This window comes from Notolabrus celidotus, chromosome 12 (genome assembly GCF_009762535.1).
Source record: "Notolabrus celidotus isolate fNotCel1 chromosome 12, fNotCel1.pri, whole genome shotgun sequence".
Lineage (NCBI taxonomy): Eukaryota > Metazoa > Chordata > Actinopteri > Labriformes > Labridae > Notolabrus > Notolabrus celidotus.
Window position 1 is genome coordinate 20831417 of NC_048283.1, and position 22917 is coordinate 20854333.

General features: G+C 37.7%; 5 protein-coding genes across 15 annotated transcripts; 1 reads left to right on the forward strand and 4 right to left on the reverse strand.

Moving 5' to 3' along the window:
- Positions 1 to 121: 121 nt before the first annotated feature.
- LOC117822449 (casein kinase II subunit beta) lies at positions 122 to 6294 on the reverse strand. Of its 2 annotated transcripts, none has more exons than XM_034697172.1 (7): positions 6162 to 6294; positions 5749 to 5824; positions 2654 to 2756; positions 2444 to 2559; positions 2277 to 2352; positions 1967 to 2156; positions 122 to 808 (listed from the first exon to the last, which is right to left on the reverse strand). In XM_034697172.1, the coding sequence occupies exons 2-7, from the start codon at positions 5818 to 5820 to the stop codon at positions 718 to 720; spliced, it is 648 nt and encodes a 215-aa protein (XP_034553063.1). In that variant the 5' UTR covers positions 5821 to 5824; positions 6162 to 6294; the 3' UTR covers positions 122 to 717. The 2 variants fall into 2 exon arrangements, with proteins under 2 accessions (XP_034553063.1, XP_034553064.1); XM_034697173.1 differs by having other exon boundaries at positions 5749 to 5821; positions 6162 to 6254.
- A 1826-nt stretch (positions 6295 to 8120) lies between these two features.
- LOC117822964 (allograft inflammatory factor 1-like) lies at positions 8121 to 9441 on the reverse strand. The gene is made up of 6 exons (XM_034697949.1): positions 9343 to 9441; positions 9139 to 9200; positions 8964 to 9030; positions 8826 to 8867; positions 8569 to 8734; positions 8121 to 8356 (listed from the first exon to the last, which is right to left on the reverse strand). Exons 1-6 carry the CDS (start codon positions 9356 to 9358, stop codon positions 8269 to 8271), a joined length of 441 nt encoding a protein of 146 aa, XP_034553840.1. The 5' UTR covers positions 9359 to 9441; the 3' UTR covers positions 8121 to 8268.
- A 1020-nt stretch (positions 9442 to 10461) lies between these two features.
- LOC117822274 (V-set and immunoglobulin domain-containing protein 1-like) lies at positions 10462 to 13134 on the forward strand. Of its 3 annotated transcripts, XM_034696918.1 has the most exons (8): positions 10465 to 10608; positions 10910 to 11230; positions 11306 to 11572; positions 11660 to 11716; positions 12321 to 12503; positions 12584 to 12640; positions 12739 to 12798; positions 12878 to 13134. In XM_034696918.1, the coding sequence occupies exons 1-8, from the start codon at positions 10542 to 10544 to the stop codon at positions 12886 to 12888; spliced, it is 1023 nt and encodes a 340-aa protein (XP_034552809.1). In that variant the 5' UTR covers positions 10465 to 10541; the 3' UTR covers positions 12889 to 13134. The 3 variants fall into 3 exon arrangements, with proteins under 3 accessions (XP_034552808.1, XP_034552810.1, XP_034552809.1); XM_034696917.1 differs by having other exon boundaries at positions 10462 to 10608; positions 12739 to 13134; XM_034696919.1 differs by lacking the exon at positions 12739 to 12798 and having other exon boundaries at positions 10462 to 10608.
- Positions 11630 to 16492, reverse strand: LOC117822273. Of its 7 annotated transcripts, XM_034696916.1 has the most exons (8): positions 16264 to 16487; positions 15655 to 15927; positions 15279 to 15563; positions 14913 to 15194; positions 14553 to 14813; positions 13652 to 13771; positions 13542 to 13570; positions 11630 to 13450 (listed from the first exon to the last, which is right to left on the reverse strand). In XM_034696916.1, exons 1-8 carry the CDS (start codon positions 16334 to 16336, stop codon positions 13328 to 13330), a joined length of 1446 nt encoding a protein of 481 aa, XP_034552807.1. In that variant the 5' UTR covers positions 16337 to 16487; the 3' UTR covers positions 11630 to 13327. The 7 variants fall into 7 exon arrangements, with proteins under 7 accessions (XP_034552807.1, XP_034552805.1, XP_034552802.1 ...); XM_034696914.1 differs by having other exon boundaries at positions 13542 to 13567; positions 13661 to 13771; positions 14913 to 15563; positions 16264 to 16492; XM_034696911.1 differs by having other exon boundaries at positions 13542 to 13567; positions 14913 to 15563; positions 16264 to 16492.
- A 908-nt stretch (positions 16493 to 17400) lies between these two features.
- Positions 17401 to 22747, reverse strand: LOC117822351 (steroid 21-hydroxylase). 2 transcript variants are annotated; one of them, XM_034697037.1, is made up of 12 exons: positions 22599 to 22747; positions 22244 to 22432; positions 22050 to 22139; positions 21811 to 21965; positions 21575 to 21670; positions 21278 to 21388; positions 21084 to 21170; positions 20739 to 20822; positions 20463 to 20576; positions 20208 to 20374; positions 18492 to 18595; positions 17401 to 18396 (listed from the first exon to the last, which is right to left on the reverse strand). In XM_034697037.1, the coding sequence occupies exons 1-12, from the start codon at positions 22717 to 22719 to the stop codon at positions 18143 to 18145; spliced, it is 1572 nt and encodes a 523-aa protein (XP_034552928.1). In that variant the 5' UTR covers positions 22720 to 22747; the 3' UTR covers positions 17401 to 18142. The 2 variants fall into 2 exon arrangements, with proteins under 2 accessions (XP_034552928.1, XP_034552927.1); XM_034697036.1 differs by having other exon boundaries at positions 22244 to 22435.
- Between the last annotated feature and the right edge of the window lie 170 nt (positions 22748 to 22917).

Sequence of the window (22917 nt, forward strand, 5' to 3'; positions counted from 1 at the left end):
CAACCAACACCTAATCTAAAAGGAAAAAATGTTACATCTGTCAAAATGGTAATAAAAGTATTAATACAAGATCATTAGTAGAATATTAGTTCCCTAAACAATCAAGTACTTACAAAGCCACTGAATTTCAAAGAGACTGAATAGTTTTATATCATAATCAAACATTCATCCAACATGTTCTTGATCTCTGCCTCCAGTTTGTTCGTTGTTGTTCCTTGGAAATAGCACCTGATCACATTGACAAATATTCTTGGTAATTAAATCCTTCATTAAACACATTGAAATATTGTGCACAATCCATAATTAGTTCTTTAGCTCAAGTTAAGATTTGATGCAGTTTAATATTAACTGTCAGAAGCACTGAATGATCATCACTGATAAGGCAAATCCTGACGCATTTACAGCCCGACAGCACTCTGCAGGCTTTATTATCACTTAGTTAAAGCCACTTCTCTGTCGCAGACCTCTATAATATGGAAACATGACATGAAAACACCGTACCAGGAGATCATTTTGGAAAAACTACCTATTTAATAAAGAAAATCTGAACTGTTCAACTTTTAACAGTTTTCCACTAAATGAGAGGGGAAGTGAGTCTATCAACAGAGGTGAGTTTGGGGAACTGTACAGGCATTCACTGTAAATATATAATCCTGCTTCAAATATATAATAAACGACAAAGTCTTTTAATCCACTCTGTTTCATCATAGCAGAGTTTTAGCGGATTGTCTTGACTGGGCTTTTGAAAGTTGAGGCAGCCTGAAGTTGGAGTTGATAAGCCATCGGGTGGATTTTGAAACCATATAACCTGAAAAACAAACAAACAGGACATTACATCACTTCCTGGACAGAAACAATTCTCTTAGTAATCCTCTGAGGTCAGGGGCCAGGTTATGTATGACGTTTTTTAAGCTATCTTCAATATATCAGAACAAACTGAACATGTTTAGGTTTAAAATTTAGGTTCTAATGACACTTTTCTGTTGGTATCATACAAGTCTAAAGCTAGACTCCAGATCTAGCTGTGCTGCTTTTTTCCTTAACGCCACCAAACACTTAAGAAATATATATATATATAATAGCATGCTAATTAGGGATGCACCAAAAATTCTGCCACCGAAATGGCCCAAAATTGCATCTTTCTCTTTTCAACCGAAACACTTTCATCACCGAAACAAAATGTTGTGATGACGCAAGCAAAAACCTCGGCCAGTATGCGCTTGTCTGGATAAGGACCAACATGTCTGCATCCGTTATTCCTTTAACTGCAGCACTAAAGCGTCTTCTAAGCAAAGAGGTTGAGATGGACCACGGAGATCCTCTGCACTTCATTGCGACTGTACTTGATCCGCGTTATAAAGATCATTACTTGGATGAGGGAATAAAGCAGCGTGCACGAGAGATGATCCAGGCTGCGATGGATGCGGAGAACCCACTTGGAGACGGAGAAGCGTGCAGGAGAAGGAGAACAGAGCGCAGAAAAAAGGACTCGTCTCTCTGAACCAGATGAGGGGCATGCACCCTCGTTGTCTGATATGTTCAATGAGATCCTTGATTTTAGTGAGGTTAGTACACGATCATAGCAATAAATGCAATGGTAGGGGAGACCGGGGAAGGTTGTAAAATTTTTTACATTTCTGTCTATAACTTTGAGCTCTTTTGACCCAGTGTGTTCAAACTGCTATACAAACTAGCTTCAAGTGTCTGCTAATAAATGGCCTAGAAAGTGCCTGTGCAACACAAACAGAAAATGCATGGCTTAATCTCAAATCCAAGAAGTGAAATGTTACAACTGTCCCCGGTCTCCCTACTAATAAATAGTATGATAATTTCTTTCGGTTTTCAGTTTACGGCCTTTATTTCCTCATTTTCGGTTTTCGGTTTCGGCCAGGAATTTTCATTTCTGTGCATCCCTAAAGCTAATACTTGTGAAGGCTAGTGCAACTGTAGTGCAATCTCAACTTACCTTGGCACAAACTGGTTGGCTGGTCGCTTTGGACGATACTCCGGGTGCACCATGAACAGCATGTGGGGGAAACCTGTCCCAAAGTAAGCTCCATCTGTGTGGTGGTGTCTGGAGGATTTCGGGGTGTAAACATCCATGCACTTTGGGCAATAAAGCTTCACCATTGCTTCTCCAGGGATGTCTGACAATCCTACACGAGACAATAGAGCAGAGTCAGCTGAGTTAGTCTTCATAGCTACTAACTAAGGTCATAAGTGCAGCATCTGGTGTGTGTCAGAGAAGAAATTGCTTCAGTTATGGTCTGACTTACCAATTGGGAGCATTGGCTGATTCTCACAATAGACTCTGGGGCAATATCCAAAATCTCCTTGTTGATACTTTTCCAGCTACAGGGGATATTAAATTTGGACATCAGTGTTGAATCTAGTCATAGAGCATGTCAGAACTGGAAGTTGTTAGGTAACAGTAACAGCTTACCATCTGCGCGATGCCTCTGTTGGTTAGGATGTAACGTGCATGAATAAGCCCATAGAGCATCTCTGCTGCCTGCTCTATCAAATCACTCTGATTGGGATTATCTTCAAGTTCCTCATCTTACAAATCAAAGCATTTGAAGGGTTATAGTCCTGCTGAGTGTTCATTATTTGATTTCACATGGGAATTAACACTTCCTTTATTTTCTCTCACCTGGCTCCAGGTCAAGGATCATGTCCAAAGCCTGGCGATAGTGAGGTACCTGCTCATTCAGACCCGTCAGGTTAAACTTGTCCTGTATGTAGTCTTCATCAACCTGCAGGCGCATGTTAGAAGACAGTGAAGAGTTATTAATAGCATCAATTAGGGTTGCTACAGCACATTGCTGCAGCACACTGATGTGGAAGCATTACATAAGAACTTAACAGGATTACTTAGATTCTGCCCATGAAGACAACAAGGAGTTAAAATTAGAATTGGATTGGAGGATTGCTTACCTTTCAGATACATCATTGTACCATTATACAGAGAAGCCTATGTTGACTACACAATCCCTGGGATTTTTATACAAGCATTTCTCTGGGGCGCCATTTGTAAAGTTGTGCACACCGAAAATAACAGCTACTTTTCTCCACATTTAGCTCCAAAACGTCTTAAAAATATAGAGTGACTTTTTAAAAGTCACTTTTTTATCACATTAAGAGAAACATTTGTGATCTTCTTCACATTTAACTTTGTTGTGAAAAATATACTAGGTTCAAATCACTCTTAAATCCAAATGCTAAATATAAATATAAATGTTAAATATATATATAAATGTTAACTGTAACTCTAAATATTAAATCTAAATCTAAATGTTAAATCTGAATCTAAATGTTAAATATAACTCTAAATACTAATATAAATGTAAAATATAAATCTAAATGTTATATGTTGTCTATGGGGTACGTAAGAGCTAAGTAGCTATGGCTAAGTCTGTATCGCTTTATGGAGCTTTTATTTTGGTATTTCCGATGGGCGACAGTTTGAATTCGCATATTAGCTAAGTATTTAGTATCACATTTAGAGTTAACATTTAATATTTACATTAATATTTATATTCAATATTTAGATTTATATTTAACATTTATATTTAGAATCAATATTTAGTTCTAGATGTAACATTTAGATTTAGATTTAATATTTAGATTTAGATTTAACATTTAGATTTAGAATTTGGATTTAACAATGATTTTAACTTAATATATTTTTCACAACAAAATTAAATGTGAAGAAGATCACAAATATTCCTCTAAATGTGATTTTAAAAAGTGACATTTAAAATTCACTCTACATTTTGATGACGTTTTGGAGCTAAATCTGGAGAATTGTTGCTGTTATTTTCGGTGTGTACAACTTTACAAACGGCGCCCCATACCTCCCTGACTCCACACCAAAAGCTTCTTCCTCTAAGGTGCATTACTTTGTCACACCTGCTCTCACAATGTACACATTGTTTTGAGCTGGGGACTGCCCATGACTGACACCCAAAAATGCCCCCCCCCCCCCAAAAAAAAACAATTGAAGAAAATTTACAGAGGGGAGGATCTCTGTACACAATTTTTTTGTATGATGCCATCAATATTCTGTTTTGTTTTGTTGTTTTTTAAGGAAAAAACAACTAACTTAGTCTTGAGTCATGAGTGTCATCTTTCAGTCAAACCAGCAAAGACATTACTTATGTTTCAGTGCCAGGGCAATGAAAATGAAGCTGTGCTGCATAGTTTAAAAAAATAATAAAATAAACTAAATAATACAGCTAATGTGAAAAAAATGAACCAGAGAATAATACTGTGATGAAGCCATAGAGAATATTGTAATTAAGTGGATGATTACAATGTGAATAAATACGCTTATGTATCAACAACAGCTTATGTGTTTATTGAAATTATTTGACCTTTGTGGATTTTAAAAACTGCACAAATTGTGTATAAGGCAAGGAAAAATCTTCTGCCAGGAAATATTCAAAGATTGTTCTTTGAAAGAGAGGGGGGTTATAACTTAAGAGGGAAGTTAAGATTAAACATGGTGAGTGTTCAGACCACAAGGAAAAGGTTTTGTATTTTAATCTGTGGAGTAAAACTGTTGAACAGACTCAATATGGAGCTACAGCAATGTCAACATAATCCAGTTCAAGAAGAAGTATAAAGAAATAATTTTCATGAGATACAAGGAGGAAGACAAGTATTGAAATCACAAGGGGTTTACTTTTGATTGTAGGTGTAAGTATGAAGATGGGCAGTGGAGTGCACTAGTATAATGCCAGAAAATAATGAATAAAGGGGAAGGATTAGATAAGTTTGAACTTCTTCCTTCTCCTTTTTGCATATGTAAAGTAAAATGTTTCAGTGCTGGCTAATGGAACTGTTTTATATATTTATATATATATATATATAATTATTTCTTTTTTTTTACTTGTATGTTTTTTTTTCTATTTCACTTTTACATGTTCGAAATAAAGACATCAAATCAAAACAAAAACAATAACATGTTGTTTCCTTAGTGCACTGCAAAAACTCAAAATCTTACCAAGTTAAATTGTTTTATTTTTAATCAAAATGTTTTATTCCACATAATTTAAGATAAATTTACTAAACAAGTAACATTTGAGCAAGATAGAGGGACTTGTTTTAAGACAAAGCATCTTAAATATGTTGTTAAGTCAAACATTCTTAAAATTATCTTATTTTGAGTTGTAATTTAGAAGAAACAAGGTTTATTTAACATTTCATACATTTTTCAAGCTGAGATCTTATTTGTAGAAGACAGATAATCTTGATTTAAGACAAACCCTTTACTTGATTTAAGTAAATGCATTTCATTGGAGAATCTATCAGAAAACCACTCCATTGATAAAAGAAAGAAAAGTTGTTTTGTTAAGGGTGGGTTACAGTTTTCAGGCACTGTTTATTCTAAATCAGACAAATACATCCTCAAACTACATACAATGAAACACCTACTTTTGAGCATAGCTGGCTTAATACTTAAATATTGCTTAAAATAAGTTTTCCCTGCTCATTTCAAGATCACAGTTTTCTAAATATTATGTCTTATTTTAAGAAATCTTACCAAGCAAATTGGTTTTTTTTTTTTAAATATTTTTTTATCTTGTTTTTGGAGAGGCATTCTTTCCAGTGTGAACTCTGGATAGCATCTTATTTGGTGAGGTGCTGGTAGTGGCCTTTTTATTTACAGTCTATGGTAGTGGCATATAGACAAAGGGGCTCAAACTAAACCCCAGTTGGAGATTAGTAATCCGGCAGACTAACCTCGCAGAAGAACTCGTTCCCTCTCAGGCCACAGAACCAGGATATCCAGGAGACCTCTTCTGAGCTGCTCATCCTCCTGACGAACCACAACACTCAGTTCACATCCAGCTAACACGAGGCACTTCACACAATCAAGACTTTACAAACACAACGTTAACATTCCAACAAGCTACGCAAAGGGATTCAGTAATGTTGTTTTATTGTATATCACATCAAGCCTTATTATATCTTGTGTTTGCTGTTCGAACCTGCTCTCTACGTTAGCTTACAGGCTAGTTGTGTGCTAGCGTTCGTTAGCATTGTCTCGTATTGTGGACACAGTGTGGAAACAGATGAGTGTGTTGTTAATACACACGTCAGGACACTTTCTCATGCACTGATATAACTGTTTACAGGAAGTCAATTAAACTCACCTTTCTCTGTATTAGCTTAAACATAAACTTGTTAGCTCAGCTCGGTGATCCCTGCTCCTGTATGACAAATACTAGTTCCGGTCAGCGGATTTTCAAAATAAAACTCCCACTGACGTATCTCCTCTCAAAAAGTAAATGTTCATGTAGACCAGGGGCGTCAAACTCACTTCAGTTCAGGGGCCACATACAGCCCGAGTTGATCTGAAGTGGGCCGGACCAGTAAAATCATAACATGAACTATAATTAACAAAAACTCCAAATTTGTTCCTGTACATTCTGAAAATGTTCACATTTAATGAACTATCTTTCTACAAAAACAGTTGTATTTTTTGCCATGATGAGTCTCATAGTAGGCAGAATATTTTACTCTTTAAGCCCTGAAACCTGCTGCGAACACACCAAATACAGGTTACCCATTCACCTGACACAGAGTGTAATGTTTACAGCAAAATAACAGATTATAATAATGAAGGTAAAGTTGATTATTGTGGACCCCTCAGCTCCAGCATGAACAGTTTGCTTGTTGGATGGTGTTGTATGCAGGGGTGTAATGCTAGTGTTAGTAGTTAGTGGATCATCTTATATTGCTCTAAAAAGTCTTTATGAATCTCAACCGGATTATGCAAACAACAAGTCATCCATTTTCTCACTTTGAGAAAAAAAAGTCCCAGAAAAAAAGCGCTGTCAGGTGCGCTCCGTCAGCACTATGATTGTATGCGACCCCCAGATGACAAATTTGAAATAGTAGTTACTTTTATTGAAAAATTACAGTTAATGTCTTCACTGTAATTTTTTCACCTTGCAAAGCCGTTTCCCGAGCCTCGATGGAACATCTGGAGGGCCGGTTAGGCATGTTTGACACACCTGATGTAGGCTACTGCTCATTTTAGGTAAGAATATGTATTACATTCACTTTTCAATTTGTTTATTAACTTTGAATATTCAACACTGAAGTTTTTGCATCCTGATTAATGATCCCCCATCCCCCATGTCTGTTTGTCCGTTTGCCTCCTTCTTACTTTTTATTTTATTTTATTTTTTACAAATCTGTATTTATTTTTGATTATAAATTCCTTTTATTGTATTTAGTTTTATTAATATATTACTGTTATAGCTGTTATTAACATTATTACTATATATAGATATTTTATGGGAGATATGTCCTGGTTTTTTTTTTTCTCTATGTTCTACTGAAAAATTGAAAAAGGAAATTATGGCTTGTTCTATTATTATTTTTGTACTTCAATACTTGGGATGCACAGTATTGTTGACTACCATTGTAATAGTCACTCACTATACATGTCTTTGCTTTTGTGACTCCCAATCTTGATCTGTCATTGTAAATTTGCCATATTTCTCAAAAAAATATTTAAAAACAAAAGAAAACTTTGAATGTATGCACACAATTTTGCATTTTGATAACAACACAAACACAGTTATATAGCATTACCAGGGTATTTTCTTTGTCATGGAAATGTTCAAATGGCATACTTCAATGTGTGAAATCTGACTCTCGATCAGGATGATGCACGGTGTTTCACTCTTACTCTACTATTGTTTTATTTATTTCATTTAGCCTTTTTTTATTTTGTACTGTTAACTGGGTTTATACATTACTCTGCACATTTAAGGAATTTATTTATTACAAATACTTTATCTTTACTCAATAGTTTTAACAGTTGGGTTTTTATGTACTATGTTTGTTTTAAGAACATCTATAATCTCCCAAAAGTCTGACTGCAAAGTCAATTCTTATTGGCTAAATTAAGGTCTTCAATATACGATGCAATAATACAGGAGCTAAAAGCAGAAGTTCTGTACTACAGAGTCTTCATCTCGGTAGAAACAGAAAAATCCCCCCCCCCCCCCCCCCCCGCTTTACAGAGTTAAAAACAGCGGCCAGTTATGTTAACATAGGACTCAAAATATCACAGTGGTGGTCATAATAAAACGAGTCAGAATGCTAAAATATTTTATGTAGCTCACATGTATTTATAAAGACTGCACATTTGACAATATGGCTTGTGTTTTTTTTGTATTCCTGTCAACATATATCTTTCCGAAAGGTCATTATGATGATCACTTCATGCTGGGATGGAGAGATCCTTCAGGGCAGGTCTGAGAAGGTTTTGCGACGAGGTGGCCCAACTTCCTTGGACTCCTGCTCCTTTCCAAAGCTTTCAAACATCAAGATCCTTGAATGAGGACAACAACATGTCAGTGCTGAGACACTCGACACCAATTCCCAGACATGTGAAGCACTTCTTTTCAAGTTATGGATCAAAATATGATGTTTGGTACTTGTTTTTTAGTCAGCATTTTCCCTTCAGCAGTACTTCTATCAGCTAGATTAAGCTTCAGGACATCATCATACGTAGTTTCATATAATCTGATGGTATGTACTCACAGTTTTAGAATTGCGTTCCTTTTCCCCAGCATCATGTTCAGGAAGTCACTGTAGCTGAAAGAGTCTTTTGATGTCTCTCCAGTAACCTCTGACATCATCTTTTTCAGCTCAAGGTGAGTTTTGGCCTGCCCAAGTTTTTCCAGCATTCTTTTCAACCCCATTATGTCTGTCAGATTGATCATTCAAAGATAGCAAATAGTTAGAAAGAGCTTGTATGTCTATAACCTGTGATGGTCACTTTCTGGGTTAATCATTACCTATATCTCCTTTGTCATTCAGATCAAACTCCATGTATTGATCTGTAACAGAAGAAAATGTGATCTCATTTCAAAATGAATGATTGAGCCCAAATACTAAAACAATTCACTGAGAGGAGATTGCTCCTGGATACTCACTTTTAAACATTTCAAGCTTGGAGCTGAGGTCTTCTTCTTCTGCATACTGAGGATCTGACAGAAAAGCCTAAGGGGTAATGAATAAATATGATCAAAATGGTTAGAATTATGATTTAAAATAAACATAGTTGTCTTTTTTAGCTGTGTTAATGCAGCTGACATAATAATACCATACCTCATTGATAGAGTTCAGTCTGTCTTCCTGTTGAGACTTAAGTTGACCATACGCTTTACCACCTGTTAAAAATATCCCACATGAGTCTTACAAATCATGTAATAGATAAACACGAAACAAGTTCACAAGTAGAATTTTGAATAAGAAATAACACAGTTAAAGGATGTCAAATAAAAAAGACGTAGCAGTGAAAAAGAAACTAACCTTGAGCAGTGTCCATTTCTGTTCTGTCAACCTGAGAAACCAGCACTGTGTGTGAAAAGCTGTGACAGTGTTTCTGTAAACTGAACCCAAAGAGGAAGTGAAGCGACAAAGTTTCAGTAAGCATCAGTGAGGTTCCTCTGTTTTATTTAAGGCTAAATCAAACGGAGATCAAATTGAGGATGCACATCATGACACCAACACACAGTCTGAGTTTCACTAGAAAAAAAAAGAGGGGGAAAATGTTATATGTCACTCAATATGAGATGTCTGCATACAGGGCACATGCTGTGTAATGACCAGGATGGGCTCATTCAAAAGTGTCAGCTGTAACAAAGTTGATGCAAAAGTGTGAAGACAGTGTTTAGAAACAAGCTGACGTTTGATGAAGGAAGGAAGTCAGAGTGATGCAGCAAGGAAAGTTGTGACTTTGGAGAAATTCACTCTACCTTGCAGGAATAGTTAGGCTTGCTCAAAGTGGGACTCATGTTGTGTCCAATCTAAATGCATGTATTTACTCACAGCCACAGTCAGGTCTGACACTGAGCAGCTGTGCAACAGAAGTTCAGGGTTTAATTCCTCTCTGAACTCATAATGTACTAACCTTAACTTCTAAGTTTAGAGATGCTTGAGATAACATTTAGAGAACTATGTGACTTCAAATTGTGCTGTGTTAGTCATTGTGTTGATACAGGTATTCACACTGTGAAGTACTTTTAAAGGGTAAACAAATGTTGTGCTTGCTTTTATTTGTTTATGAAATACACAATGTAACCAGTAAATTGCAATACAGAAATACCTGATGTATCAAATATGGAACAAAACAAAACTCACACATACAAAGTTTTATCTCTTTTATTTTATCCCAATTTCATATAGACTACAGATTCAAAGAATTAATCATTTCTGGAGTTTTAATGGTTTAGGCCTTACGGGGGTTAATGTGGAACCTCTGATGTAATAATGGAAGAGGACAGACCTCAACATGAGCTCCCAAGGCCTATAGTGAATATGATGTATTGTCCGGCTCTTTCCACATTGGGGCAGTATTGTTCACTTTATTTGGCCAACAGAAAAATGTTGAAATGCATGGGTAGATTAATGCTGGAAACTCTGTAGAGAAGTGAGAATAGGTGGAGACTGTCATGAGATATAAAAGAGAATAACATTTGGTCTTTTCACTTGGTTATATAACATAGAAAATGGCTCTTTCTCATCCCCAGGGTCTCCTCACATTAGTTCTGTGTGTGGTCATTTCACATGGCAGAGGTGAGTAGGGCGTTGATTCACATCTTAACGGATGGAATCCTTGATTAGCCAAAATAAATGTATTGTTTTTTATGGTCAGAAGACAAAAGTATTCCGTATAAGGTAGTTGTGACTGCGATTGAACTTTGTAGTTTCCACGAAGAAGCTATCCATTTTTAATTTTAATGTTTAAACATGGGTCTCTGAAAGTGAAACCTTGATATTTTAGCCCTACGGTCTTCGCACTGAATGCTTTTCTGTGCCTTAGCTAAAATTAAAATTCAAATAATAAATTCAATTTTTTTTTCTTGTCATTTCAAAGCTGATCCACAAGAATATGACACTGTGACAGCAACTCAACAAGAAAATGTCACCCTCCCCTGTTCCGTATCTAACCTGATGGATCCAAAGAGCTGCTACAGAATCAAATGGACAAAAGACGCATCTAAGAAGGTTATTCTTGCCAGGCCTGAAACATCAAAGATCCAGGATGCAGCGCGTGTAAAATGGCAAGCTAATGAACAAGGACATATGTGTCTTTTTATAACTAAAGTCCAAAAATCTGACGAGGGAATGTACAGCTGTGAAATCTGCAAAGGCTGGGACTGTACACTTGACAAGAACATATATTTGAAAGTAAAAGGTACGGTTCTCCTTTTTATTGTCTCTCACTCTGTCTCAAGTAAAGCATGTGGCAAACAGATCTCTCTTCTTTCAGAATGCAAAGCCTTGCAACCAGTGAATGTAAAACCCAGCACCCGTGCAAGCCTCCATTGCGAAGTGGATGTGACATCAGGGCAACAAGGACCCCAAAACATCTCATGGGAAAAGCTGAAAGGAGGCCACTCTGTGTCTGTGTCAAGACCAGCTGAATCTAATGAGACATCACTAGTGATCCAGTCTGTGAGCCAAAGTGACAGCGGATGGTACAGATGTAAATACATGCTCGGACAAACTGAGCGCTGCTTTGAAATAAAACTTCAAGGTAAACTTCTACTCTCCTTTATTCACTATCATGTCAACAAAACAGTATTCATACGTCTGATGCAAGTTTTTTATTTATTTTGTAAAGTGGGAAATGTTGAGGTGACCACATCAATGACCACATCAATGACCACAGCAGTACCAGGTATTTCAGTGATAACTTTTTATATAATCCTTTACTTAAAACTACTGCATCATCAATATACTGATGGAAATCCTCATGTCTCAGAAGGAGGTGTCAGACCTCACATGAAAAAGCATCATGTCTCCAGAAAACCTCCTTCATGTGTCAGACTTCATATGAAACGGCTTCATATGAAATAAATCACTTATTTTATTCTGAAGGAAACACATGAAATGTCATTATTTTAACACGGCATGAGAAGGAGCTCATTTTGAAGAGAGAACCTTGCGAAATATAACTTTGTATTTCCTCACAAATGCACAGGGTAATGGTGCATTAATGACATTAATAACACTTCATGTGTTCCCTTCAGAGTAAGATAAATCATGTATTTCTTAAGCCATATAGTCTGAAGTCGTCTGGTCTGAGGCTGTTAAGTCTTAAGTCTGACACATAACGGAGGTTTTCTGGAGACATGATGCTTTTTTCATGTGAGGTCTGACACCTCACTCTTAGAACAGACTGGGTTTTCCAGAGACATGATGCTTTTTCATCTGAGGTTTGATACCTCACTCTGAGACCTTATCATGTCCTAATATGTACACCGTATTCCTGTCACCTTCAGCCCTGACAACCAGTTTGATTATTTTGGAAACCATGAAGGAGGGGAGCAGTGGAGCATTGATTGCAGTCATTGTGACTGTAGCCATTGTTGGGATTGCCATAACTACTGCTCTGACCCTACTGATCATTTACAACAGACGTAACACCCAGGAAGCTTTACAGCATACACAGAGTCCCCACACAGGTTTGATCTGACTCGAAGATATTTTTACTTTGATAGCGATGCAGTTCAATGATATGTTCATGTTCTCATGTATTCATCAGGTGATGCTGTAGAGCTGTACGCAGAGTATGAGGTTACAAGTTTAACACCTTCAAATGGTGAGTACCCTTTTTTTTTGTGCTGATTTCCTTCCTGAGATCAGCCTCTGTGACCTCTCCTCCTGCTTCACTCACAACTTTTTAACCTTTTCTCTCAGATCTTTTGACCCAACGAGTTAATACCCTTTACAAATACCAGGATGACAACATAGATACTTGTATGTATCAAAACTCAGTGCATTAATTCACATCATATATTAAAACTGCAAAATAACAAATTTCTGTCTTTCATTGCAGTCCATTACTAGTCATTTCTGGCTGAACATGGAGAATATTTTCCACGATTGACTGTGTACATGAATGCATTGTTCAAAAGCTTGTTGTATCTTAACTACAGATGTCTGAGTTTGTATTGTAGAGTCGCAGATTAAGGAATATAAAAAATGCTAACCCTCTGCTTTGTCACTGCTGAAAATATTATGTCTTCACCCTGTTTGTATCAATATATCACGTCATTTGTTTTCTTTTTGATAAATAAAATGACATGTTCACAACATGAGCTTTCAGTAATATCTTTCATCCAATCTGTATAAATACTGGTAGAATGAAAAAGGATCATAAATGAGGAGTCAAAACAACTGGTAAACTTCTCTGTCTCTGACAGGTAAATAATCCCTTAATAACATGTTTGATATTTTCGATAAGTACATGTTGAGGAAAAAAAGAATAATAAGAAAATCTCTTTTATTAGTTCACAGCCTGCAACAAATCATAAAAACTGTCAGTGGTGGTTGCAGCTTCAATATTGGTGTTTCTTTGCTGGTGTTGTTCCGCATAACTGTGGTCCTCAATTCCCTCATAAATATGAGTCTGTGGAGAGAGACACTGAGATATAACAGCGGGCTTTCACAGCCTAACAACGTAAAGCTGGCACAGTTCAGTCATTTTTATTTTCTCTTACCATTCCAATACTTGATCGCTCATTTCCTGCTAAAGAGGAAGGTAAGAAAGGTTAGTAACATAGGTATTTTTCTTCAGATGATCTTATAGAAAAGTGGAACTATGGGTCACCTGACTGACTACCTGCATCCTTGTTGTGCTTCCTCTTGATGTACATATAGAGACCTCCAGCACTCATAAACACCAATAAGAGCCCCAGAGGAAAGGCTAACCATGCAGGAGTTTGCAGAGCTGTAGACATGTAATTATCAGAAGCTTAGTTACTAAGGCACAAGGGTGCAGTATTATGGGCTGGTTTATTTCATACACTGTATAAAAAGATGGATGACATGACAGCTCCCCAAAAGTGAAGCCAAAATATTTGGGGCTCCTCCTACTGACCATCTGCAGTATAGTTCACAAACCACACCTCCTCCATGTGGACAGACACACATGTGGACATGAATCCAACTCTAAAAATTTAACACATGCTGATAAACTTTTCTCAAACATGGTTTCTGTCATTAAAATTAGTTCCTAACATGTTTTTCAAAGTCCCAGAGAATTCTAATTTCATTTTGTCACTTGAAAAAGGCCTGAAACGTCATGATTGACAGCTGACCAATATGGCCTCTGTGCACCTGAGAAGCAGAGTAGCGGAGGAACGGTGAGAAAAGATGTAACGAACACTAACACAAGGTGATTGTGCTTAACGATTGTCTCTGCTTCATACCAACTCAAAGAGCTGTTATGAAGTTGTCTGCACCAACCTTAAAAATCTTTAATGTCTCATCATTTAGTTAAAGGATGTTTTGGTTAGTGAAAATGGAATATCAACACCTTATCTCCACAAACTAATCCCTCCATCTCTGGATCCAAAAACGTCATCAGCACATGTATCAAAGCATGTAACCTGAGATATTTTGGCTTCACTTTTGGACAACAGGAGAACATGGAGACATGTCGTCCATCTTTATAAAAACTTAAACGGTTTATTTCTGAGATGTAACACGATAGCATTATGCATACTTACTGTTAACTGTGAACCACCTCTTTGAAGCCATCAGCTCTCCCTCTCTATGCACAGAGCAGATTAATTCATCTGATACCATGGACAAAGATGTTACTAATAGGCTTTTCATCAGAGTATTATTGATGTGCATTAAAGTGCTCTGCGTGCAATTTGGACCACTTCCAGACCAAGCTAAATTGAAGTCTTTTTCACATTCTTCAGAGCAGGTTAGTACACAAGTCAAGGTTAGATTTCCTCCTCCTGAGCTGCTCTCTGATGTAACTATTGAGACAAACATGAGAGGAAATGTGTGAGAAGGACTGATACAAAAATACCAGTAAATGAATTTATTATTTCACACTTTAGTTTTGAGACACTCACCATCTAAAGTATGCAGCTTGATTTTGTTTAACACCTGATGACCAGCAGACTCAGAACACTGATATCCCCCTGCATGCAGAGGGTTCACTCTGCTGATATCCAGTGAGAAGTCTTTATTTATATGAGATGCCTCTATTTGCTTCTTATCAGGTGACCTATCCCCCACCAGTGTGTGTGAGCTCATCCCCCACTCCACTCTGCTGCCCACGCTGAGAGAGGAAGTGTTACCACAAGTGAGTGAGACTGACTCACTCACAACGGCAAACACTTCCTCTTGGCCATCTAGGGTAAAAACAAAGCTGGTTACACTTTGAACACATAAACTATATATTCTATTTGAGACTTGTTCAGGGTGGTGTTCTGTACCTTTTACTGTTGTTGTATAACTGGCTCTGGCTTTAACTGTTTGATTCTGATTCAGCTGGCATCTCCATTTTCTGTAATGGTCTGTCAGCTTTTTATGGATGATGAGTTTAGAGAAGCATTCAGAGACATATTCAAAGGTAAACCTGCCTCCATTTAAAGGTTTATTATCTTCAGTAATCCATGTGGTGTTTATTCCTCTGTTGTTACAAGATACATGACCTTTATGTGTGTTGAGATAACAGTGAAGCTCTAACATGTCCGCGCTGGGCGTATTTTCCTTATCAACTGATGGATGACAAAAATAGAAATAAAAGGAATTAAACTTCTGTCATATTTTCATTGACTAACACAAGAAGTAACAGGTCTGTTCACTTACTTTGGAGTACGTGAAGGGAAACCCTTGAACTGAGTCCTCCACTTTCACAGGAGTAGAGTTGAGCATCATTGAGTTCAACGTGATGAATTTGCAGAGAGTAGTCCTGCAGCAGGTTGAACCTGGGGACGTAGAGTTCTGTCACCTGTCCCGCCTTCACCACCTCTGTGACCGTTTCAGGCCAAGTCCAGCTCACAGAGGAGCGGGATGTGATGGAGGGTACACCACATGGCAAAGTAACACTATCTCCTAGTGAAGCAAACATCAGTGGTTGATCTGTGGGAAAAGACAATGAAGCATTTCATTTAGAAATCCGAATAAAGTTTATTCTTTTACCAGACAGCAATTTCTAATAAATCAGACTCTAACAAGAAGGAGGGTCATTACTGTAAATCACAAAGTGAAAATGTGTATCATCACAGTTTATATTCATGCCTTATTTTTAAATTTATATCAAGTTTTTACATTATCTTAGTTTTAGATCAATTTACTGTAAGAAATATATATTTTTGTTTCTTGCCCAACCTCAATGTTTAGAGTTTCAAGGTAGAACAGCAAAACAGTTTAAAGAACAGATCAACAAGAAAAAGTTTTCTATTTTGTCTGCATTACCTGAAGAGTGAAGTCCTGAAGCTGCAAGTGTGAGAGAAAGAACACAGAATCCGAACAGTAAAGAGGAAGCCATAATTCTGTGCACAGACACGAACCTCTTGCAGATTTATTTATGTTCTATTGCAAAATCTGTTCATTGCAGTAGTTTTTCATAACATGTTTTCAGGAAATAGCAAAGAGCCTACTCATCCAGGAAAACTTAAGACCAGCCCACAAGAGAGGCCCCCAACTGTGAGTACTGCACAGATGATTGTTCTCTATTGACACCAGTCATCATTGTTAAGTATCATCAGAATTCTATGAGGGGCCGTACAAGCCATAATTCATTCTGGCTCTCTCACACACATACATTCTACTTTCACATGCATATATTTTCACTCTCATACACATATATTCTCCTTTCACATCCATATATTTTCACTCACACACACATATATTCTCCTTTCACAGACATATATTTTCACTCTCACACACACATATATTCTCCTTTCACAGACATATATTTTCACTCTCACACACACATATATTCTCCTTTCACAGACATATATTTTCACTCTCACACACACATATTCTCCTTTCACAGACATATATTTTCACTCTCACACACATATATTCTCCTTTCACATGCATATATTCTCCTTTCACATACATATATATTCACTCTCACACACATATATTCTCCTTTCACACACAAATATTTTCACTCTCATATTTATATATTTATCACATACATAATATATGTATGTAAGAAGAAAATGTATGTATGTGTCTGAAAGAATGTAGCTATGTGAGAGAAGAATGTATGTGTGTGTGAGAGAGAGTATAGTTGAAACGGAAGTAGTATAGTGGAAACGGAAGGCAGCTCATAGAATGCTGTCCATATTAACACTTTGACATGCTGTGCCTCTAACACATTGATGGCATTTATTTCACTCCTTTTATAAACCTGGGTACTGAAAGATTTTAAAGAAATGATCATCATAAATTTAATACTTTTCAATAGAATTTCAACACTACAAGGAATACAAAAAAGAAGGTTATTTAATCATTTCTGCAAAATAAAAGTAGAAAACAGTTATTTGAATACATTTACACAATATTTTAGAAACAAGAAGTTGTGATTCTGAAAGGGCAGTGTTCAGAAGGAAACTATTTATTAACCCTTTCTTTCTCAAAGCATCAAATATATACATTCATGTGTATGACATTTTATCTACAACAAGTAACACAACAGAAGGGCAACATTTAAACTGTCCATGCTTAATTCTTTAAGACTCAAAAAAGCTGTGTCTCTAAAGTCAAAATTTAAAGAACTAACAACATGAAATATGCTTTATTGAAACGCAAGAACACTACAAGCAGCCTAAAGCCTGATTTATACTTCTGCATTGCCTAACTACTGCTTGTTTTTTTTGCACAGGAAATTATTACGCTTTTGTGGTTTGTTAACTTGGAGCTTATATCTGTTGCGGTTGAACAAACAGCATTTATTACAAAAAGGAGAGGTCTGAGGAGATGGAAAGTGCAGGCTGATGTAAGGTCAATATACAGTGATTCTGCAAATGTTATACTGTACATACAGGAAATGTAATGCTGCCTGGAAGACTAGTCGCAGGTCTTGCAGTCTGTGCCATTGCAACGCATAGTTACATTTTGGAGGGGGTGCACATCAGGCTAGGTGCATAGGCTTCTGCTTAGGAACAGGGCTACATGGACAAGGTGAGTGTTGATTCTATACAGACGAATGAACCAGGCCTAGAGCAGCCCAAAAGGTCGATTTTAACCAAAGTACTGCCCCCGACAAAGCAAATGTGTAGTCAAAGTTTTTTGGAGGATGGGGTGCATGCCACCCCTGGCCAACCCGTTTGGACTCTCCCCTTTATGGGTAAGTCACAGATCTTGGTTGTGCAATTACTGTGTAGGGCTTTATCTTAAGCACAACACTTGCAACTCCTCTCAGGTCAGGCAAAGAGGCTTCACTCTTTGGAAGGATGAACTGGAAATCTCTGAGCAAGTAGGCAGTGAACAAAAAGAGCTCCATTTTAGCAACTGACTCCCCCAGGCAGAGCCGGGCCCCCCCTCCAAAAGGGATCAAGAAACGGTTGGAGCCGCCTCCTCCTTCCAGGAAGCGCTCTGGAGCAGGGAGAGAAAGAGAAAGAGGAGGGCAACTTAATTTCAGAACTGCTGAGCCAAGTGAATTGCACTTTATCTTGCAGTCAGAGCAGTACCTGGTTTGAAGTGGTACGGGTCTGCCCACACTGCAGGATCGTGATGAGCTCCAAAAAGATTTGGAATAATGACAGTGTTCTTGGGGATGAAGTAACCTGCAATACTGAGTAGAGGATAGGGAGACATTGAACATAATGCAAGGTAAAAACAAGGTCAATAGGTGCAGTTCCAAAAAAAAAAAAAATAATAGACATTTAACAAATAAAACTTAAAGTTTAAGATATAAACTTAACCTTTATAAAGTGAAAAACTCAATTTATGCCATAATGTTTACTGCTCGAGGCTTTATTTTCCTTTAATGACCTCCTAAAGCTAACTCTCAGATCCATCTTTACCAAACAAGGTCTGCTTTCGGACAATATTTTCTTAGTTTTCCATCAGATACAGAGGCCCTCACTTTTGGTTTACCAGTTTACCTTAGAGTTAAGTAATGCAACATTTTACAATTTTTCTATGTATATTTACAAACACATAATCTCCCCACTTTCCTAACTTATAAATACATATTCTGTTCTTTTGTGTTTTTGTTTATTTTTGAACTTTCCCTTCTTTTCTTTTCATCATTGTTTTAAATATTAATCCCTCTTATTAATCTTTTTTTGTTTTGTATGCAGATATTCTGTTTCTACATTGATACTTTGTCTTTGTGTTGATTATTTTCTCTGGAGGGCCACTCAACAAGCCTGTTTGGTTTTTTTTTGACTCCTCCTGCACATAACATGTTAGTGGTTAATTTTATTATTGAATTTGATCTGTTATATATTGGCTCGTGTTATTGAACATGCAATGTTTGTTTTGCTCTTTTCTATGTGCAATAAAAAATAAAATAAAATAAAATAAAGCCTAAGCTGTTTTATTTCCTGTTTTGATTGTATATTGGTGGGGATGAATCAAGCGTCAACCTCCGGTCTCAGACGATGAAGCCCATGCGGAAGTGTTATAAACTGCAATTCATCGAGAATCCGCTTGAGGCTGGCTGCAGAAACACCGGAAACCACATAGACATGAATGGGAAAAAGACGATCTTTGCAGCATTAATAAACATGTTTACAGCCAGGTTCAAAAAACGGCCCTGGCCCTACGAAGCTAATCTCTCTAATGGCACACACTGTACGGGGGGTGAATTTTTTTCTAACGTGACGGTTCAGAAGATATTAAGATTTCAAAATTTGGTCCAAATAAGGACATGATTGACGTGACTCCCAGTCGGGAACACATAGCCATTGGCTAAGAGGCTCACACTATGTCACACTCCGCCTGGTTGAGTTCTGCATTTCCAATATGGCTGCCGCCGTCGATTGGCATCAAAACAGCTCTCAGGAACAGATGGGTGACGTCACGGATACTACGTCCATATTTTATACAGTCTATGGGATAAATGGATAAAATAAAGGTAAAGGAGGGATACATTTCATGTTTTAATACCCCCTGCAGAGATGTAAGGTTAGTTGTTACAGGAACATTGTAATTATTTCCTATAGTTTATGTGTAGAAACGTTTTAAACCACAAAATACAGGTTAATCAAGTACAATCAAGCTAGTTTTGCTCAAATGATTCTGTTCTCTGAGTGTTTTGTTGCTAGCTAGCTGTTACAGTGGTTTGGGGATTTCAATTCTTAAAACCATCAGTTTAAGTATTTGGTAATCTTTCAGAAAAACAGACTCCACTTTTTACACATTAAACCAACAAATGTCGAAGCATGTGTTCAACTGACCTACTGTCCCTAATGGCTCTGTGAGGCACAGCCAGCGGGGCAACAGGCCTGAGTCTGAGCACCTCACTGATCACAGAGCACAGGACAGGCAGTCTGTGTCTGTCACTGTACTTGGGGTATCTTCCTTCCAGCACTGTGCACAGCTCCTCATACACCTTTGTCTGCACCTACAGGTTAAAGCAAAGAGATAGAAAGACAATGAGCTACCACCAGGGTGTGTGCTTGTATTGTTTCACGTAAAATGATGTGCCCTGCCTCTGGTCTATGTAAGAGGAATGCCACAGTCCAGTTGAGCCATGCTGCAGTGGTCTCGGTTCCCCCAATGAGAAGGTCCACAGTGGCCATGTGAACATGAACATCTGTGAGTACCTGCAGAAATTAAGATGATTTAGTACACCAGTACTATTATGGGTTTTGTGGTTCATTTCTACACTGGCAGAAGAAACATCTGTGTTACTATACACAAGTGGACAATGTACAAACATATCCAAATCAACACCACACTTCCACACAGATTGAATGTGCACTCACTGCTCCTTGGCCTTTGTGTTGATCTGTGTCAAGGCCTTTCAGCAGAGACGCTGTGATGGCATCCTCATTTTTCTTGTCTTGCGACTGCACAAATAACAGAGACACAGCTGATAAAAATAAACACAACCTTTAGTTGGGTAAAAGTTAAGACATATTTATCCTTCAACAGCCTGTTTTGGCTTGTGTAATTTAAAATTAAACATTTATTTCAGCAGAATCTGATTATATCTAAATATCAAGCGACACTCTATACACCACTGACCTGAGCAAATAACACAAATAGTTGTTTTTTATGCTTAAGCGGGAAAACATTTTCAATCTTAAATTATTTGACATGTCACGTACCTTATAATTGTTAAGATGTTTTCTAATTATTTCATCCCTCCTGGCCACCTCTTTCAGAAGACGGGCGAACACAGGATTGGGTAGTTTCTTTCAAAAGAAAAACGCAATGAAAATCAACCTCTGAGTAACCAATTAAAAAGCTATTTAGTTACTTCTCCTCTGATCTAGTGTCAGTAGAGTCTATATTTACTGACTCTGAGCAGCGGGAAGGAGTCCAGAGCAGAAATCCAAGAGGAGCCCCACAGAGCAACAATCTCATTCAGACAGCTGTGCAGCTCCTGAAGCTCAGAGGAACTCTTATCATACTGGAAAAGACAGAGGTTGAAGTTTTAGTAAACCCTGTCCAGTAACAGATCAGCATGTTATGAATGCACGTTTGCGTAATAGAAGCTCCTCAAAAGGGAAACATAGACACTGGTTTGCAACGACCGCAACCGCTCATTTAGGGGGAAGTAGATTTTGCAATCCAACTCGGCTACTCGGTTACTCACCTCTTTTCCAAAAGCCAAAGTGGTGATGACATTACTCGCTGCCACTGTGAAATCTTCTGAAAGATCAACGGCTGTGCCTTGATATTGCAACAAAACCTGAACAATGAAAAATCATCTTTTTATGTGACCACTTTTCTGACTTGATCTGATCTCTGTCATCACTGTAAGATATATGTTTTTCAGACAGTGTAACAAACATCCACTTGAGTTTAATTAGCCCTTTGTTTGTTCTGTACCTTCCTCAGATGCAGTGCCTGTTTCTCTATCACCTCGTGCAAAGAGCTCTGGCAGCAGCGCTGTAAAGCAGTGTGTACGAGCCGGCGGTGTGCTCTCCACTCCTCATTGTAATCCCCCAGAGAGATGGTGCGCCCTCCTCCAGACACAATATCAGCTGATACAAGTCAGGAGAGGTCATAAGCACGTACATTTGAAAACTAGTAACATAATTATTGAAAAAGAGATATGAGTTGTGTACCTGTGTATGAAACTGGTCTCCCTGCAAAGTCTGACCACTTTTTCACAAGTGCTTCTCTTATGACCTCACTGCTGTTAAGCACCACCATGGCTGAAAATACACATTGGGGTATTAGCGTGTTGGGCATCAGATCAACTTTATGCCAAAGTTCTAGAATTGTTGAATTAGTGATTTATCTTAAATGGGATCAGTACTTGTGTTTCCACATTTAAGGCGGAAGATGTTTCCGTACTGCTGTGCCAGATTGTTTAGGTGTATCGGCAGATGATTATGTGTCAGCTCCATCATGTTGCCGATGAGGAAGAGACTGGGTGGACCTGGGAGAGAAGGAAGTGAGGAGCAGGGTCGGAGCTGAAACAGACGCTGCAGTAGTCTGGATTCAACTTCTGGAAGGAGAGGCAATGGTAAACAGCAACAGGATTATGAATCATTAAGATTCTCATGTAGTGCACACATTACCAATATGCTGCAGGGAATCACATTAGAACATTTGAATGTACAACCACCATGGTTGATAATATAAAAACAATAAGTTTAAAAATAACTTACTTCCCTTGTTGTTTCCCTGGATGGAGTTGTTGCCCTGACCAGAGGTGCAAATCAGTACCATCAACAGCAGCACAATCAGCAACAGAGCCCCCACACTGACCACTGATATTTCTATTGCCATGTTGTCTCCTCTTGTTAGTGTCCCACTTCAGAAAGCTGATCAGCACACTGCTTGCCACATTTATAGTCTTATCAGCCTCAGTCTCTGTCAGTTAAATAAACCTGGCGTTTTCATTGAAATGAAGGACATCTAAATATTTTTTTTCCCGTCAGCATATCTGATAATGAATTGTAAGCAACACATTATACACAAGACAGC

Excerpts from the sequence above, each read along its gene's own strand:
- LOC117822449 (XM_034697172.1), bottom strand. The coding sequence starts at position 5,820 with ATGAGCAGCTCAGAAGAGGTCTCCTGGATATCCTGGTTCTGTGGCCTG. Across the intron at positions 2,353-2,443 it reads ACAGAGGCATCGCGCAGATG|CTGGAAAAGTATCAACAAGG; the intron begins GTAAGCTGTTAC and ends TATCCCCTGTAG. Across the intron at positions 809-1,966 it reads GCCAACCAGTTTGTGCCAAG|GTTATATGGTTTCAAAATCC; the intron begins GTAAGTTGAGAT and ends TTTGTTTTTCAG.
- LOC117822274 (XM_034696917.1), top strand. The coding sequence starts at position 10,542 with ATGGCTCTTTCTCATCCCCAGGGTCTCCTCACATTAGTTCTGTGTGTG. Across the intron at positions 11,231-11,305 it reads CATATATTTGAAAGTAAAAG|AATGCAAAGCCTTGCAACCA; the intron begins GTACGGTTCTCC and ends CTCTTCTTTCAG. Across the intron at positions 12,504-12,583 it reads TACACAGAGTCCCCACACAG|GTGATGCTGTAGAGCTGTAC; the intron begins GTTTGATCTGAC and ends TGTATTCATCAG.
- LOC117822964 (XM_034697949.1), bottom strand. Across the intron at positions 9,031-9,138 it reads GACTGAACTCTATCAATGAG|GCTTTTCTGTCAGATCCTCA; the intron begins GTATGGTATTAT and ends ATTACCCCTTAG. Across the intron at positions 8,735-8,825 it reads GAATGACAAAGGAGATATAG|ACATAATGGGGTTGAAAAGA; the intron begins GTAATGATTAAC and ends TCAATCTGACAG.
- LOC117822351 (XM_034697036.1), bottom strand. The coding sequence starts at position 22,719 with ATGGCAATAGAAATATCAGTGGTCAGTGTGGGGGCTCTGTTGCTGATT. Across the intron at positions 21,389-21,574 it reads CTTTGGCTTTTGGAAAAGAG|TATGATAAGAGTTCCTCTGA; the intron begins GTGAGTAACCGA and ends TGTCTTTTCCAG. Across the intron at positions 20,375-20,462 it reads TCCTCTTACATAGACCAGAG|GTGCAGACAAAGGTGTATGA; the intron begins GCAGGGCACATC and ends TTTAACCTGTAG.
- LOC117822273 (XM_034696910.1), bottom strand. The coding sequence starts at position 16,336 with ATGGCTTCCTCTTTACTGTTCGGATTCTGTGTTCTTTCTCTCACACTT. Across the intron at positions 14,814-14,912 it reads CAAGCTGCATACTTTAGATG|TTACATCAGAGAGCAGCTCA; the intron begins GTGAGTGTCTCA and ends TTGTCTCAATAG. Across the intron at positions 13,571-13,651 it reads GGATGCAGGTAGTCAGTCAG|CAGGAAATGAGCGATCAAGT; the intron begins GTGACCCATAGT and ends CTTCCTCTTTAG.